This window comes from Mauremys mutica, chromosome 6 (assembly GCF_020497125.1).
Source record: "Mauremys mutica isolate MM-2020 ecotype Southern chromosome 6, ASM2049712v1, whole genome shotgun sequence".
Taxonomy (NCBI): Eukaryota; Metazoa; Chordata; order Testudines; family Geoemydidae; genus Mauremys; species Mauremys mutica.
The window spans coordinates 86,573,798-86,592,728 of NC_059077.1; the positions used below are offsets into that span (position 1 = coordinate 86,573,798).

The 18,931-nt window shown below is 43.6% G+C and overlaps 1 protein-coding gene across 1 annotated transcript in view; it reads right to left on the reverse strand.

The window, feature by feature from the left end:
- NTRK2 (neurotrophic receptor tyrosine kinase 2) overlaps positions 1-18,931 on the reverse strand; it is a 270,220-nt gene that overhangs the window by 110,259 nt on the left and 141,030 nt on the right. The window contains exon 13 of the mRNA XM_045021743.1: positions 10,257-10,445. Coding sequence (XP_044877678.1) covers positions 10,257-10,445 — 189 coding nt within the window. The remainder of the gene's footprint in view (positions 1-10,256; positions 10,446-18,931) is intronic.

An 18,931-nucleotide genomic window follows, 5' to 3' on the forward strand; every position in this document is an offset into this window, starting at 1 on the left:
AATTAGGGCAATTAGTGTACTGTTACTATTGTGAATGCTTGACTTTTACTTTGCATAGCAATGACCTTCGCTTAACAGCCACGTGTTGGAGGCCACAGAGGAAAAGCATACAGTGATCTTTCCCGTGCACAGCCGCGAGGGGCTGGAACAGGGTCAGACTTTATGCTTTACAGATTGCCTTCAGCGGGAGGGCACAGCTATCCATTAACTGTTAAGCAGCCTATAGTGTAGTGCTTACCAGGCCTGGCTGCTACACGGATTCAGCTGTACCGCCCCGCTTGTCCGATCTCCTGTGCAAGACCGCAGCCAATGAAAGCGTATTCCAAAATCTCGAACTTGTCCTGAGAGCTCGTGAGACTAGGTGCCCTGTATGGTCTTGTTCACAGAAACTGACTTGACTGTGTTCAGTGTTCGCAAACACGTATCTTTTCAAGGAAATCACTTCCTTTTTCCCATCACACAGCTGCGGCTCTTTCACGAACTGCCCCGGTATCCCCCTCACAGAGGCTGGCGCAGATTAGGCGGTGAAAGAAAAAGACTAGGGACGACATGTTCTCGGAACTGATGGCTTGCTCCAGAGCCGAGGCGGCCGAGCAGAGACAGTGGAGGGAGACCCTATGTCAGCACCAGCGCTCACACAGCGAACGGGAGGACAGGTGGCGGCAGGAAGACCAGCAGGCGACTCAAACGCTGCTTGGGCTAATGAGGGAACAAACGGACACGCTCCGGCGCCTTGTAGATGTTCTGCAGGACCGCAGGCAGGAGCAGAGAGCCCCCCTGAACTGTATCTGCAACCGCCTTCCCCCGCCACAAAGTCCTGTCCCCCCCTCACCCAAAATCACAAGAAGGAGGGGCGCTAGGGGCCGTGAAAACTGTCACTCCACCCCAGCAGAGCGCTCATGTACCAAACAGCTGTCATTCCCTAAAGTGTGAGAAGTGCTTCCCTTCCTGGATCACCCAGTCCCAAATCCAAGTTTCATCCCCCCACTGTGTAGTTGAGTATTAAAAGTAGTTTGTTGTTATTCACTGTTTCCGTCACGTTTTCCTTGTCAGAAGACTTTGTGTGAAGGGGGGGAGGGGTTTTTTAATTGCATAGGACAGCCTCCATTACCAGGGTACAGACTTGGGGGCAGGATCAACAGCAGGACACACACAGACTGCAGTCACTAGGCACTAGGGTCATTCTGGGAGGTGAATGCTGTCCCGGGTCAGTCTGTGAGGTGTATGCTGCCCCAGGGTCCTAGCGCCTAACATCCACAAATGGCAAGGCAGGCTGCCCTTACCATGCCCTTCCCCCCTAGCCACGAGCCTCTCCGATGCCCTGAGCCCCAGCAAGAGCCCTCATCCACGGACACATACTCACCCTTCCCACACACCCCTCACCCCTTCCTACGCCCCAACCCCCAGCCCAGAGCCTGCATCCAAACTCCGTCCCAAAGACGGCAACCCTCACCCCTTCCTGCAAACCCACCCCTTCCTGCACACCCACCTGCAACCGTCCTCCCCCCAGAGACCGCTGTAGGAGCAGGAGCCTGTCATTCCTCTAGTGTAGAAGCGGTCTGGACATCAGTGCACACCGTACCCACCACAGTCCACGTCCATGTTTCAACCCTTGAACAGGAATTCATAATTAAAGAAAACTTTATTAATAATCAGTGTTCCATTAAAGTTATTTTAAAACGTGTGTTGGAAGGGGGGAAACCTGGAGAACGGGGTATGTAACCGCAGATCGAAGTCAACAGTCACTGAAACAGGCTCAGGTTCAGCTTCTCTGTAAACCAACTGGAGAGTCATAGGTTACCCTGCTCTCCGAGGAACCTATCTTTCAAAGCCTCCCGGATGCACAGCGCTTCCCGCTGGGATCTTCTATCGGCACGGCTGTCTGGCTGAGCGTAATCAGCAGCCAGGCGATTGGCCTCAACCTCCCATCCAGCCATAAAGGTCTCGCCCTTGCTCTCACAGAGATTGTGGAGCACACAGCAAGCAGCAATAACAACGGGGGTATTTTTTTCGCTGAGGTCCGAGCGAGTCAGTAAGCTCCGCCATCTCCCCTTGAGACGTCCGAAAGCACACTCCACCACCATTCTGCACTTGCTCAGCCGGTAGTTGAAGAGTTCCTTCTCACTGTCCAAGGCGCCTGTATAGGGCTTCATGAGCCAGGGCATTAGCGGGTAGGCTGGGTCCCCGAGGATCACTGTAGGCATCTGCACATCCCCAACCATTATTTTGTGGTCCGGGAAGAAACTACCTGCCTGGAGGCGTTTAAACAGACCAGAGTTCCTAAACACACGCGCGTCATGAACCTTGCCCGGCCACCCCACGTAGATGTTGGTAAAACGTCCCCTATGGTCCACCAGTGCTTGCAGCACCATTGAAAAGTAGCCCTTTCGGTTAATGTACTCGCTGGCCTGGTGGGCTGGTGCCAGGATAGGGATGTGAGTCCCATCTATAGCCCCACCGCAGTTTGGGAATCCCATCGCGCCGAAGCCATCTATGATGACCTGGACGTTTCCCAGGGTCACTACCTTTGAGAACAGTTGCTCAACGATTGCGTGGGCTATTTGAATCACAGCAAGCCCTACGGTAGATTTGCCCACGCCAAAGTGGTTCGCTACTGACCGGTAGCTGTCTGGCGTTGCAAGTTTCCAGAGGGCTATGGCCACTCGCTTCTGCACAGTCAGGGCTGCTCGCATCCGGGTGTCCTGGCGCTTCAGGGCAGGGGCCAGCAAGTCACAGAGTTCAAGGAAAGTGCCCTTACGCATCCTGAAGTTTCGCAGCCACTGTGATTCATCCCAGACCTGCAGCACTATGCGGTCCCACCAGTCCGTGCTTGTTTCCCGGGCCCAGAATCGCCGTTCCACACCATGAACTTGACCCATTGCCACCATGATCTCCACTGCGCGGCGTACCCTGCTTTGTGAGAGGTCTGCGCCACTCTGTGACTTCCTGTCCTCACCGCGCTGACGGAGCCTCCTCGCCCGATTTCTCAGCAGCTGACTGTGGAAGAGGTGGACGATAAGGTGCGAGGAGTTGACAACGGCCATAAGTGCAGCGATGATCGCAGTGGGCTCCATGCTCGCAGTGCTGTGGCGTCCGAGCTGTAACCGACCAGGGAAGGGCGCGAACAGATTTCCCGCTGGCGCTTTCACGGAGAGAGGGCGGGAGTGACGGTTCAATGATGACAGTTACCCAAAACCACCTTCGACACATTTTTCCCCCCAGCATGCATTGGGGGGAAATCCCAGGATTCCAATGGGCAGCGGGGAGTGCGGGAACTGTGGGATAGCTTCCCACAGTGCACCGCTTCCAAAGTCGACACTGGCCCCGTTACTGTGGACTCACACAGTCGAACTAGTGTATTTAGTGTGGATACACAACTTCGACTTCATAAGGTCGATTCCACAAATTCGAATTAAGTTGATTCGAAATAGTCTTGTAGTGTAGACGTACCCTAAGCAAAATACTTAACTCAACTTTAACGAGATGGTGTGACTTTTTTTAGATGTATGTCTTAATGAAACTCTTAGTTTTCAAAATGGCATATAGGAGAGTTACTCTCAAAGTTCCTGTTTTAAAAAAATTACCATCATATGTGCAATTAGCAATACACTGTAGGACTGGAGCTACAGATTGTAAACTAATTTTTGCTAGTTATACAGATTTGCAAAATCAGTAGCAATCAGTTTACAGTAATTATTTCTAACAATGGACATGTAGCAGCAGCGGCAGCAGCGCTCCTTAACAGAAACCAACCGGATGGGTGAAAACAATTCATAACAAGGATGTGGACAGCTTCTTTTGCACTAAAACAAACTCTTCTAGTGTATTTTTCCAGTTTTATCCAGTAGAATCTGAATTAAGGCACATACAGATAGGACAAATGTTACATTAATGACATTTGAGCTAAGTATCATAACTATTATTTTTCACTGGAGTCTACCCTAACCCTTCCTTATTTTTCAATATTCAATTATCAAAGAAGATGATATTTAATTTGTTAATTTCGGTTCAGATTAAACATTTCATTTTAATCTGATGAAGCACAAGCTTGTGTCATTATTTTATTTACAAATAAAAATGAATTCCATTATGTCACTCAGTTTTTTGCCTTATGTATACATCTAAACTTCCACACTCAGGCATGTGCACTTAGATGTACATCACAGCAGTACACACCTACAAGAGGAAAATGATGGTTGAGTGATTAAGAAAGGCATCAGAAATATCCTGATACACCATGAGCTTCTCGTATGAAGGGGACAGATTTTCCCACATTTTCTAAAGCAAACCTGGCTTTGTATCTTAGCCATTGGCACAAATATCCAGAGGATAAACCACACAGGAACTAGTTAACACCCATGCCAAGAATGTCATTTCGCAATAGTGAGAATGTCTTTAAAAAATAACTGGAGAGAGGAGGTTTGTAACTATGAGCCTGTTGTAACTATAAGGCACTTGAATGAGCTGGTATGGGGAAACTCAAGTCAGTGGAGTTACTTCAGATTTACACTGTTGTGATTGAGGCCAAGATTTGGTTCAGGAACCTTTACACAAGAAACCAAGAGCAAAGATCAAATTTTTCACACAGTTACATGGAAGCAACTATAGTGACATCCATGGGGTTTTCCTGGGGGTAACTCAGGGCAGAATTTGTCTCTTCCAGTCCCAAAGTTTACTTCAGAGCAGATTCTTATCCAAGCAGTGGGATAATTCTGCCCGAAATCACAACCCTTGCAATCCCATTGATGTTTTATGCATCTCTGGTCCTGAACTTTTGTCTTTCACATTACGATCAACAAGGCAGTGTTATTTACTGTGAGAAGTTCCACCCTTAATTATTAAAACATAACAGTAATAGTCTGATATATTCCAAGTACAGAGCAGCTTGCTAAGTGACAATTTAAGAAATTCAGTAGCTATGCACTACTGAATTGATAGGCTTGACCTTTTCAGTCCTATCTCAACAGCTTTGGTGTGTCAGTTTGGTAACTTCAACAATCAGGCATGGCTGCTAAACGCTAATCTTGGAAAAGTCCTGGTCTCAATGAAGGGGATGAGATTGAGGCTTACGATGTCCCTCTAGAATTAGTAAAACTCACAAGACACAAAAAATGACCTTTATAGCATGGCTAGCCATTGCACCTGTGAGGTTTTAGACAGTATAGTTGGTGCCAAGGGAGGATAATTTCTGGAAGGGTTGCCATCTATGTGAGTGTCCTACACTGAAGATTACTTCACTCAAATGTCTGGCCTCATTTCTGATAGTGACATTTGAAAGTCCCATTCCCAAGTGAGATGACTTACAGGGTGCTCCCAGTTCATTGCAACTTTGTTTAAAATGTTCTCATACCAAAGATCATTTTGTCATGTCCAGGCTCTGAGTGCTCTCACCCATTTGAAACTAGATATGTCACAGTTAGCCAGGTACCTACAAACAAAAAGGGCTGACACTTGACTTTAGTTTAAGCAGAAGCAGGTGAACAAGTTTGGTGTGCCTTAAGTTACTCAGTGCATCACAGAATGCAAAAACTCCAAGTGGAAACCCTCAGGCCTTCTGCAGAGGCAGATCAGATAAAGGCAGGTCCACCTGGGGGAGAGGAGTGGGGAGCAGTTTGCCCAGGCCCCTTGTTTGAGAGGGCTCCCAACCTGAGCAGCGTAGCAACCTAGTGCACAGGGTCACGATGGAGCAGCAGCAGGGCTTAAATTCAGCTGGAGCTGTCTGGAGCGAAGTTCCAGTAAATATTTTTAAACTCTTGGGGCTGACTCTCTGAGTCCCAATGCCTCCCGCAGAGGGCTCCAAGAAGTACTCTTTGAGAATTTAAGTCCTGAGCAGCAGCCAATTCAAACCAGTTCACAATGCCTGGAGCAGAGAGCTGGGCCCAGCCCTATCAGACAGGAGATGCTGCTGCAGGATGAATGCCTCTCCAACCATCACCCCCACACAACCTGCACTCTCAGTGGTAATTTCTTTGGAAGAATGGAGGTCCTGTGCAGTGGCGGCTTCAGGCACCAACAATCCAAGCATGTGCCTGGGGCGGCAAGCCACGGGGGGTGCCCTGCCGATCCCTGCGAGGGCGGCAGTCAGGCAGCCTTTGGTGGCTTACTTGCAGGAGGTCCGCCAGTCCCGTGGATTCAGCGGCAATTTGGCTGCGGGTACACCGAAGCCGAGGGACTGGCGGAGCTCCCGCAGGCAAGCCGCCAAATCTGTGGGACTGGGGACCTCCCACAGGCAAGCCCCTGAAGGCAGCCTGCCTGCCATGCTTTGGGCCGCAAAAAAGCTAGAGCCGCCCCTGGCCCTGTGTCAGATATTGTCACAGGCCCTTCAAAATCTCTATGTGACCCTGAATAGAAGGCAGAGGAACCGGAGGCCAACAGTAGGTGAGTGTTCATGCCATGGCAGGATGGGGATGTGAGATGGGCAGAAGCTAGAGTAGAGTCCTGTGGGCTTGCTGGACAACCAGAGGAAAATGGGTGTTTAACCACCGATGGCTGGAATGGGAAATATCACATAGGCATGGATGAGGGAGGGAGGGTCATTTTCAATTGTCTATCAGTACATTCAGTGAATGTCTAGATGAGCATCCAGAATGAAATCAAGGCCAGGACTTCACCTCCACACTTTTGGGTGCTTATGAAACTAAAACTGAAACTAAACCTCACCAGTTCTGATTTTTCATCTTGAGTGACTGTACCAAGAGGGGAAGGGAGCACTATCATGTCTAGTCTCCTCATTCCCAGACTTTTAGATGCTGGTACTTCTCAGGAATGATTTTTTTCAGTGGCAGAAGTGCTGATTTTTTGGTGATGGAATTTCAAATGGGATTTATTATGATTGCTATTTTTATAAACACACACACACACTTCTCAGAGTTGGCGTTGGAGCTTGGTGCTCTGTCTACAGGATTAGGTATTTGACGAGCGGTTAAAACATCGCTGAAGTGGAGAATGAAAAAACAAACTCCACTTGCTACTCACTGCAAACATGCTCCTTCAAATTCCATTTAAATATAGCATTAGTATTGGAAAGTGATTCCACTTAGCCCCCAAAAATGCAGCATAAAAATATTAATCACACAGAGTCCTGCATGACAATAATTTTCCATCATGACAGCCATTGACGAGGCGTCTAATACTTAGGCGACAGCTGTATTTAGGCTGGATAGGGAGTAAACATAAATGTTAATTATTTTACTTGAGATGAGAAACTAGATGACATTTTGAGCTGGTATTACTGTAAACAGGAAAACGGTATGAGAGCTTACAGCTTATAAAAGTATCAAAAATACAAATCAGGAGGAGGTTTGCAGACCAGAGAAGGACAAGTGCAACATTAATAAAAAGTGAGTGAATGAGACAGAGAAAGTATGTGTGAAATTATTCATGGGAAGACCATTTTTGTCTCAGACAATTCAAATTACCCTCTTTATTGGACATGCTCAATGTGGTAGAAGAGACCAGATTTGTCTTGATTATCTTGTGCTATAGTAGTTTACCTGGTTCTCTTTGTTTAAAATAATAAAAACCCAAATATCTCAGACACTGAGAACATTAATGCAGTGTAGCAGAACGTGGAATGACCTGATGTACAGATCTCCACCTTCCTTATCATTCAGATCATATCATGCATAGTAATGTGAAGACTTAAACCCTCATTCTCTACACATTTACACACATGCTTAATTTTATACACTGTGAGTAATTTCATCAGAGTCAGTGATATTACTGGCAATGTGCAAAATCAAGTATATGTTTAAGGGCACGTCTACACAGTGGAGTTATGCATACTGGGGTGGGGGTATTTCAAATAGGCACTATATTAAAGCATGCTAGCAAACTTTTAGTGTGCACCAGCAGAGTCTACACAGACCAATTAATGCACAACACATCAGTGCACTTTAGAAATCACTCCTGCATAGTGCGTGTTGCTGCTCTAGTTAAGGCCTCAGTAGAAAAGACCTGAGTCTTTTCAGGATCAGGACCTGAGATTGTTGACTTACAACTTTTACCGTAGTTAGTGTTGTTCAGTTGTGATGCAATGCTTCTATAGCTGAGCTCCAACCTCCTATTCAACTCAAATGATCTCTGTTTTGGAACAGAGCACATACATTTTTAAAACATTTTTGTTAAAGCCAGAGACTGTACATGCACAGAAGTTTGCTTTCAGAAGAACAATTAAAATGTGTTTTAATGTAGCTGGGGGCAGGGGTACAAGAGCCTAATATTCATACACTTGGTCCTTTATATAACTTTGTAGATGGCATGAGAGCACATTGCTCCAGTTGTAATCCCCTGATGAATCCTATTTTTCATAGGAATTGAGTTCCCAATCACAATACACACATACAGTGTTCTCCTTATGCTTATCAAGTACAAAAAAATTATTTCAGCATAGTGCATATGATATATCAGATTATTTGGAGACCCTTTGAGGATTATTGTATTATACAATAATTCTATATAACAAAAGAACATTAAGATTTGCTGGGTTGTATTCATGCAGTGTTAAAAGTTGGTGTTGCCAAGGCACCCTGACATTCTGCGGTAGATTGTGCTTAAGTGCACAATGTGGAATTATCTCAGGGTTTCACAGGAAAGGTAGGTGCCCTGGTCTTAGGGTGACCAGATAATATGTAAAATCAGGACAGGGGTGGGGTAATAAGTGCCTATATAAGAAAAAGCCCCAAATATCGGGACTGCCCTATAAAATTGGGGCATCGGTCACCCTACCTGTTCTCAGTCTTTCCACTTGTTAAAAAACACATAGCAATCAGAGGAGGGTTCCTGTTACACTCTATAAACTGTCCAAGGTTTAAGGCAAAAGCCCCAGCTTGTGCATCCACAATAAATTTTTGCTGCATAGTTACATCAATTATGCGCATCAATACACAATGTAGCATTCCTCAACCACACACATGGGGCCCGATCCAAAGCCCAGTGAAGTCAACGTGAGTCTTTCCACTGACTTCCATGGGAAATGGATCAGGCAGCCTATGAATTTAAGGAAAAGCTTATACAAAATGGGGCATGTGAAGTGTACAATGTATTAAGGCTCATAACTTGGTCAAATGAGAATAATTTTTACTGGAACACTTAAAGGCAATTGTCATTGATACGGCCATTTCTACCACAATTTTCAACCTCTGTTTAAGACTGTTCCAAAAAAAAATAAAAAAAAATTTCATTTTTTTTATAATGAGGAAAGTAATTTTTTCTCATTCTTCTCATGCTACAAAACCATTTTTTGCTGAAGCATTAAAAAATCACTAGGGACCAAGCCACAACAATTGCAATCCAAAAGGTAAAAGTTTGAGATAGCTATGAATGACTGAAAATTGTGAATTAGAATGGAAACCATTAAAAAACTCTGATTATAGCAATTACTGCCTCACCTGCTATAATATGTTAGTGTCAGTAGTTATCCACAGTAATTGTGGATGACCACAATATATTTATTATTTGCTGTACTATTATATTTAATGTTTCAATAACAGCCTCCCCCAACTTTTAAAATGTTCATTTGCAAAACTAATATTTGTTTTGGAGTTCAGTAACAGAAGCCTGGTGTGCTTTTTTAACCGCTCACTTCATATGCCTCCAACCTGATTGACTGAGAACATATATGTGACAGTTAGACTTACTGTTCATCTGAGGTGAAAACAAAACTTAGTGCTTCATCTTAAATATTAAACACCTTTTTAAAATATAAAGCCTGAACTATACAAAAAAAGCAGAAGAATAAAAGTTGTCACCCTCTGTAATCTCAACACTATTTTAGCATTACTTTTAAAAATATATATATTTCAAAGTGAATTTACATTCATAGCCACAACACAAGTAATTTGATAACAGAATGTATATAACAATACTATGCAAATATTGACTTCTGGTTCTGGCCCAAAGCAAGATTAGTCTTTTCTTGAGAATACACTGGGTCAAATTCATATTAGGTTCAATGGCCAGATCCAAAGGTCATTGAAATCAATGGAAAGTCTCTCAGTGACTTCAGTGAACTTTGTAGGCTTTCTGTGTAGCTGTCTCAATTGACTCCTCACAGGGGCTGAATTTGGCCTTTTGGCTATGACAGATGTAAAGCAGTTCATCCCATGTACAAATGTCCTCAATGACTTGAATACATTTTAAACCCCCCTCCCACTGCCCCTGCAAGTTACATCATTCCCCATTAGCTCGAGTAAAGAAACCCCACTCATGGTTGAGAAAAATAAATGACCAAAATACATATAAACATCTGTACTTACATGTGTCAGGCTTGAGCTGACTGTTGGTGATTCCGAAGTACTGGGGGTTTTCAATGACAGGAATCTTTGTCATTCCAATGATGACAGCATCTGGGCCGCCCTCAGAAGATGATGGAGTGTTACTCCCATTCGAAATGTGATGGAGGGGACTTGCCGAATCATCATCATTGCTGATAACTGAAGAAGGACCTAGAGTTAGAAACAAAGATTCCCCTGTAACTTGACAAATTTTTCCCCTCCCTCAGTCACCTGCTTTGGCTGAGCAGTCTGCCCTCAAGCACAACTAGTTAGTAGCCTTCTTTTTGCTAGTTGGCGTTTTTGTCTCTGGGATTTTGTATGCATGTTGAGGGAGGTGAGAACATATTTCCAGGGCTGGCTCCAGATCCCAGTGCACCAAGCACGCACTTGGGGTGGCATGAAGCGGGGGGCGCTGTGCCTGTCATCGGGAGGGCGGCAGGCGGCTCCGGTGGACCTCCCGCAGGCATGCCTGCGGATGCTCCACCAGAGCCGCGGGACCAGCGGACCCTCCGCAGGCACGTCTGCAGGAGGTCCACCGGAGGCGCGGGACCGGCGACCGCCAGAGCGCCCCCCACGGCATGCCGCCGTGCTTGGGGCGGCGAAATTGCTAGAGCCGCCCCTGCATATTTCATATGGGACTTAAAACAAAGGCTTAGTTTGGTGACTCCTTTATATGCACAAGGATCATCGTTCCATAGAGGTAGCCTCTAAAGCACTCAGATACTATGACTACGAGTGTGTTATAAGTACCTATATTGGTAGATTACATAGACTTGATAGGACTACATCCAATATAGTGGGATAAATACCAAAATGCAGTGAACTCCTCTGTTATTTCCAGCAATAAGCTATAACCTGTATTCATTGCTTGTTTGCATTAGTCCCTACACAGAACATACACAAGTAAGGCCTTTGAAAACAAAGCTGAGTGATGTTTTCCCTTGTCATGGCCTTATTGTGAGACAGGATATGTGTGTGAGATGCATTCTCCCTGATGAGGGAGGTTGTCTGAATTCTGAAGGACTAAGAGGGTTAAGACAACATTCAGAGCCCAGTGGACATGTAGGACCAAAGCAGGTGCTGGGCAAACACACAAGGATGGCAGGGGGAAGGAATCCTCCCAACTCCTACCCTATGCCTCAGAAGGACTGTGGAGTCACTGTGCAGGGCTGTTCCAACACAATGGAATATTTCATTCCCCTTGGCAGCCTGTCAGAACCCAGTATTTGAGTGGCCACTTCTGTTTTGTTCTCTTTGCACTTTATTAATTATTATTATTACAATTAAGCCACAGCAACAGGTGAGATAAAAAGTGATAAGACTGATTAATTAATAGTTATGCAAATTGAGCACTTCTCAGGTGGGTTTAAGGGGCTTTGATCTAATATCTCACAGCCTATGCAAGGTCAGAATAAGTAACCTAGTAATCCAAGAGCTCTCATGGTTTACAGTTTAATTGCTCGCTTCCCTTTAATTCTATGTACGCAACACGAGCTCAGAAAGAAGATCCAAGTCACTAATAAACCTTGGCAGCACTTTCCCTACTCTTCCCACTGAAGAGCCAGCGACAAACTCACATTTTCAAATGGTTTATTTTATGTGATTCTCCTCTCTTGACTGGCTCACAGTAACACCATAAAGACATCTTTATCATTCCATGAGATGGCTTGTAAGTAGGGGATGGATTTGGAGATCCCATTAGACATTCCGCCTTTAAATAATCCGACACAGCTATTTCAGCTGCAGGAACATCCCTGTCTCTCTTCCCCCTCCCCCCTTAAAACCCTGACTCTGGTTTAGCAGTCCATAAAGGAAACCATTTTATTGTTTGAAAAAGTCGTTTTTCCCTAGCCTGAAACATCAGTGGTAATTTTTCAAATGCCTTTCACTTTGCTGGGAAGTCACAGTTGACAACTTTAAGCAATGCATCTAGATCTATGCAATTTATCAAGTGAAGTATTAATACTGATGCTGTTTTTGTCATTCCTGATTTCACAGATCCTTAGAAGATGAATGCTACTAGCAAAGCTACAAGGATTATGCCTGTTTTTGGCAAAGATTTTTATATAATGAAGTCCAGAACACAGCAAACAGTTGGGAGAAAACATTCCTTGAGATGGTATATTAGCTACACATATAATGTCACAACATTATTTGATGTGTGTTTGGGTTTGTGTGTGCATCTGTTCTGCTATAAAACATCATGAAAATGTAGAGAAGAACAAGTAAAGCCTTGCTAAAGTTTTCTAGAAAAAAACACTCCTTAGTCTCATGTCTCTGAACTTGGCGTGTCTCAAGTTGATGTTACCACTAAGCTGCCAGACAAATAAAAATTTTTCTTGTAAAAAATGCCGTCCTTTTTATATTAATGTATCTTTAGTGTGAAGGGCCACATCTATTTTATTACAACAGCTTGTAAGCTTTCTTAGACCTATAACTTAATAGAGGCACTTCTAAGTCCTCTGCAGCCTCTGATTAGCATGAGAAACAAATCCCTTTGTCATTTGTTCATTCCTCGCACGTATACAGGCTTGGAAGGAAGGAGTGTACATTACACATCTATAGGAATGTAAGCAGAATAGTGAAAAGGAAGGCAATCTGCTAATCACATCAATTTTGCGCTGATCGGGACTCTGGCATCCAGTTTTATATGGTAGACCAGTTTTGAATTATTTTTTAAATCATTGCATGTTGCAAGGCATTGTGGTTAAAATGTGGCTGCTTTCTTCGTAAATGAGGTTACTAAACTAAGCCAACTAATTAAACTGGTCCTCTGTGTTATGCCAATTAGATTTTAAAACATTTCTGATATCTTTGAGCAATACCTAAAATATGAGGGTAAATGCTAGACCACAGTGATATGTTATGATCTACTTAATTTATTAGTCCACTTAATCAAGGAACCTTTTTTATACATTCAGTACAGGGAACTGACTGTAAATTACAATTCCTAATAAGCGCACTATATTTACTACCTAGAAAAAAGATAAAACAATGGGCTTTGCTTAGTTTTAAAATACCCATTTCAGTTTTCTACATATCTGTTATATAATTAAAGCATCCATCATCCAAGGGATGGCAAGTTTTTTACATAACAGGAGACAAATAAACTTACACCAATTCAAACATCCACTTCATCAGGGCCCACTGATAAATGTGAATAAACAGGTACACAAACTGTTTTGTTGCTTGCTTATTTGACAGACTAACTGTTTTACATGAAGTTACATTCCATTTCCGCAATGCACTGACTTAATTACATTACAGTCAAAGGCTAGCACTGCAGCTGACACTTCACTGTAGCAGTTTTCACTGTTGCATTTCCAGAATGCAATTTGAATGCGATCACTCCAAGCTGGCAAGAACCTGGAATGGCTCTTTCATGAATCATTTATCCAGAGCACAAATCAAAGGGTAATTTCTTAAACAGTGTCTAAGTACTGTCTCATCCTGATTAAATGGGGTCACCTAAAATTACTTGTCAAAGGCAGAATGAGCAGGGCAACCATTTGCTGACACCTATTATTGATTTTGCTTTCTCAAATCCAACATTGGCTTCGTACAGGAAGAAAATTTTAAACAAAATGTCTCCAATGGAAATGAAATCCATTGGCTGTCAATAGCCACCACTCCAAGGGACAGTTGCAGCTTTTAAGAAAACGCCAAAGAAACAGGAGTTTTCTCCATCCCAAAATGTTCTGCCTAACATCCTCACTGGGTTTTTTAAAGAATATATTTCTTGTCTTAAGAAGATGGAAGCCGGAGCCAGATAAGAAACAGCTGTCTGCCTTGGAGACAAATTATGAGAAAATATATCTTACAGGATTGAGCCTCTCTCTCTTTATTCGTTGTGTATTGTCTGTGCACAAAAGAAAACATGTAGCATGGTTGCGAGCACATTACCCATTTGCTATATGCACATCATTTCCAAGATGTAAGTATGTGGGAAGATTTAGGGAAAATAATTCTTTTCTAAGCTAACTTTCTGCGTGAGTGGGGTGGGGGGAGAAGAGAAAATGAGCCAGATTGTGACTGCTCCTCATGAGATGCATGAGGGTGGGAGGGTACAAAGAGCTTCTCTGCTCCCTGCTGTGTACCCCATAGAAGGACCAGAGACAATCACATTATCAAAAAAGGGGAAGGGGAGGAAGCAGGGCCATAGCTCACACCCATACACTCTGCACCAGCAACATGGGTAGAAGGTTGCCCCATTTGGTGCAATCCTCTGGTACCCCTTGGAGCTTCCTGATGCACAATTGCTCTCCAACTTCTCCTTGGGATAATGCATTTCTGTGCTGTCCCTTATAGTGGCTAGTGCCTTATAGGAACAATTAGGTCCAGACTGGTAATTTTATCCTGATATTTTTTTCTACAGGGTTGTAACTGCATTTTCCTTAGATTTCGAAAAAAAATGTTCTTACAGAATTATATTTTAAAGTACTTTAGATATTCTGACCAGGATCAATACTTTCATGATCATACTATAAGAATAAAGAGATTTTTTTTCTGCTGCCCCATTGTTGTGAAGCAAAAGAGCAGTAATGGATTTTTTATATGAATTCCGCTGGACTCTAGTCACACCATGATTTCTTGGCGTTGGCCTCTGGCTCTTTTCTTGCTCCATTTCTGACTTCCTGTGGTACTTAGCCTCTTGGCTTTGGAGATACGTCTGGCTATTGACTGCCATTGAAGTAATGCATATTACCGTCCCACATGTTAGAAGATGAAAAGAGGTCCAAAATTAAATAATGGCCTAAGATTGACTCAGCTGAGCATGCTCAGACAAGAACACTGACACTAGCACACAGAAGGGGAGAAGCACACAGAGGCTGAATTAGAAAAACACCGCAGCAGATAAATCTCAAAGGCAAGAACATATGGTTTTGGTTTACACCTGGCATAGCCTTGCTGAAAGACATTTTCAGGCTTTGGATCAGATGGTCACAAACAATCCCTTATGTTCATTTATTTCCATCCATTGATCTTGGTTAGAAGACAAATGATGTATGTTATGTGCACTTAAGGTACGTCTACCCTGCAATTAAACACCCATCTTTGGCCCAGGTCAGCTGACTTGGGCTTGTGGGGCTGCAGGGCTGTAAAACTACTGTGTAGACATCTGGGCTTGGGCTCCAACCTGAGCCCGAATGTCTACAGCCCTGCAGTCTGAGCCCCACGTCTGAGTCTGCTGACCCAGGCCAGCTGCGGTCATGTCACAGTGTAGATGTACCTTTGTTGTCTGCTGTGCTTCACAATTTAGCAGGGATAACGTGTTCAAAGCCTAGTGCTTCTCTATGTCCCACATGAAAGAGCATAACAGAACCCAGTGTTGACCATTTGGAGTGATATCCCTTTGACTGGTTCCTTACTTCAAACGATCATTTTGTCTTGACCTCTTTAATATTCACTCTTTGTAGTTCAGTTTGTCTCCTGGCTTCATGCTAGACTGATATAGAATGCCCTACAGAAACAAGTCTGCAATGAGAACTTTTATGTTTTTATATATAGATATAGAGATAAACCCAAAAGTAACCTCAATGGGCCAAATTCTCTGCTGGTGTAAATGATAGTCATTCTATTGTTTCCTGTTGACACTAATAGAGAATTTGGCTCAATGTGCTTCCTTTATGATCACTACAAGGCAATCAATATTTTTGGCTTTGCAGCCAGAACTGCCTGAATTTTCCATGGATTTCTTTCCTCCTGTGTTCAGGTACTGGATCCCTTTGTCACATACATCAGTGTTCATGTCAGCAGGTGAGATCAAGTGTGAGGAAAAATGTTCTGTTATGTGTCTGAGCTCCCTTTTTTGGGGGGGAAATTATAAAAGTAAGGTAGGGGTGTTTAATATGCAGGGCATGATCCCCAGGTCCTTTTTCTTGCAGATAGCCTTGAAAATACTGTAGCATCGGGGCATCTAAAGGAATGAGGCCAGAACACATTATCAAAAAGAATCCAACAGACTTGAATGCAGCCAGAGCTCTCACCCAATAGTACTCGCCTCCCCCAGAGCTGGAAACCAGTGGCTCCACCTCCCAAAACACAAACAAATAAACCAAGTAAGCAAACAACACCAACCCCCACACCAAACCACCCTACCCCATGCAGGGGTTTTACCCTGAGAAAGGAGAAGAGCTAGAGACACTATGATGTCTGCTAGAGACTTTGCTTTTGTGAGCAATTTTGTATGGAAGATGCTGAGATATTACAGTGATGAGCAACTGTATGAAACTCTAAGGTAAAAGATAAATAAAAGAGAATGCTTTGTTTCAATGGCCATTCCCCAGCCTCTCTCAAATCACCCCACCTGCACCCCAGCTATTGGGGAGGGGAAGCCTGTAACAATATAAACCAATTGTCACTAATGTTGACATTTTGTCTTCGTGATATTAAAAAAAAAATCACAGGTTATTAACAGTCCTCCCTGGAAGGCTGAGGGCTGTTCTGGAGACCCATGACACTTCCAGCCAGGGGAAGCTTAAACAAAATATCCTAAATCAGAATGTAGGCTGCTAGATAATATTGGCTTAACACCTTTGAAAATCAGATCACTTGTTCATTAGGCTTTCATGACTCTGTCTTCTCCTGTTATCTCTCATACCTCTCTACTTGCTCTTTCAGCATTTGTTTGGAGGATCCTCTAACTCCCTTCATGGCTTAGCTCTGCCCTACCTGTTATCTTGTTCACTATACACAGCCCTCAACACCGGCTCTGCCAATGATGCCAGCCTTTATAGCCTATTTTGTCACATTTTCCAACAGGCACCTTTGTACTTTCTCCCATGCAATTCCCACCCCCAATACCTGGGAAAAGCTCCTTGTAATAATCTGCAAAATCACTACATTAGCCTCCTTCAACCTCCCCTGTGCTGTGATGCCTGATTATTAGAGCCAGTAAATCATGGCTTTGCGGTTGAAGTCATGTTGTTAAAACAGGGATGGATTTTGCCCATACAAGTATTATGAAGCATTCTCATGTGAAGAGAACAATTAATATAAATGAGAGAGAGAGAGGCGGTCATGCTTGCAAGTGATCCTTCTGTATGACTCTTATGCTGGTGCATCAATTCCATGGTTCCTTCATAAGATCTGGGGTGACTTCTCACCAGATCTTGCATTGGTATTGGCTCATGTTACTTCAAGCCCTTGTTTCCATAGGAAACGTAAGCAATGGCTTGCAGTCAAATCAACCTGTGTAGAGACGTATTAATGGTACTGCAGTACCAGGCAAAAGTAGGACATGAATGCATGTCACCACTGTAACATTAGCTTTTCCTTTCACTGATTTCGTTCCTATATTGATTCTTCCCTTTTTTGTGTATTGTTAAGTATTAAATACATGGCTGTCAAAAAGCACTTACGCAAGTTTCTTTTCCCCATGAGACTCCCATATTTGCTGTAGATTCTAAGAAGTGCTTTTTTCTTCCTGATTAACAGGCAAGATTCATGCTTCAGAGAGAGCAAAGACTCAATATTTCCTGTTATTAAACTAGCATGCACGCTCGTCAAAGCATATACCCCATGGCCAGCAGATTTATTAAACCAGTGTGCAAGCTTCCCACCAGAGCATACACCCCATTTTCAGCTGACTTTTTGAATCCCTATCTCACCGTCTACTCCCTCTGTTCCATTATCCTGTAGTCACTGTTCAGCAAGGTTATCCACCCAGGTACTAAATTCCCTATTTTGAATGTTCCCTCCACATATTTAAGTTCAACAAGTGCAGGCAAACTTTGAAGCAACAATGATCTCAAATAATGTTTAAGTAATTCTATTAGAGTGAATAAGAGAAGAGAGCACAACAGAATAGAAAGTAATAGAATTACATCAACATTATTTTATATGATTGCTGTCTTATATGCTGCACTTTGAATACAGGGAATTGAATTAAAAGGCATAAATAGACCAGAAAGAAAACTAGTATTTAAGATACAAGACAAGCTGAACAGGTCACCCCAAATCAAACCTGTTTAGCACCACCTCAGAGGAGTGCAGCTACTTTCAGTAAATTCAGACACCATCAGAAATCTGTTTAGTGTGACTTCAGTGAAGCTTTTTCTGTATATATGCTTAACCTTTTACTGTACTAATGGCACTGCTAAAGGTCCTATTGCATACCATATGGCTGCCCCAGCATTTATGTGGCAGTGGCAGGCCTCCTTCCTTGCCCCGCAGCGTAGGCTTGTATAATTCAACAGCATGTGTTTCCTATCCCTCTAAATGCCTGATCCACAGAGTATGTGAGTCTGTTACCACTCCCAGCTGGATTGCCTATTTCTTTAGCTCAAGCTATAGAGACTCATGCTTTCAACTCTAGAGATCCCCAATACAATCTAATGTTGGCAAAGATATCAGCCACCATATTTCCACACAGGAAATAAACATTATGGGACTCCTTTTGTTCTCTGAGTACCAGAGAGAGGTTGCCAGAGCTTTTGCTGTCACCACAGCACCACCACCACCACTGAAGGGCACGTCTGAATGGTGTCATTAGCGTATCTGTTGCCACGCCTCCAAACTTCACTGTCAATCAAGCATTTGGAGGCAATATACGCTACCCCTTTTCAAAAGGTGAAGGAAGTGCTGGCAATCAGAGCAGCTCTGGAGATCTTATGCATGATCCAATCCTACACAGGCACAATGCCTCCCTTCATCAC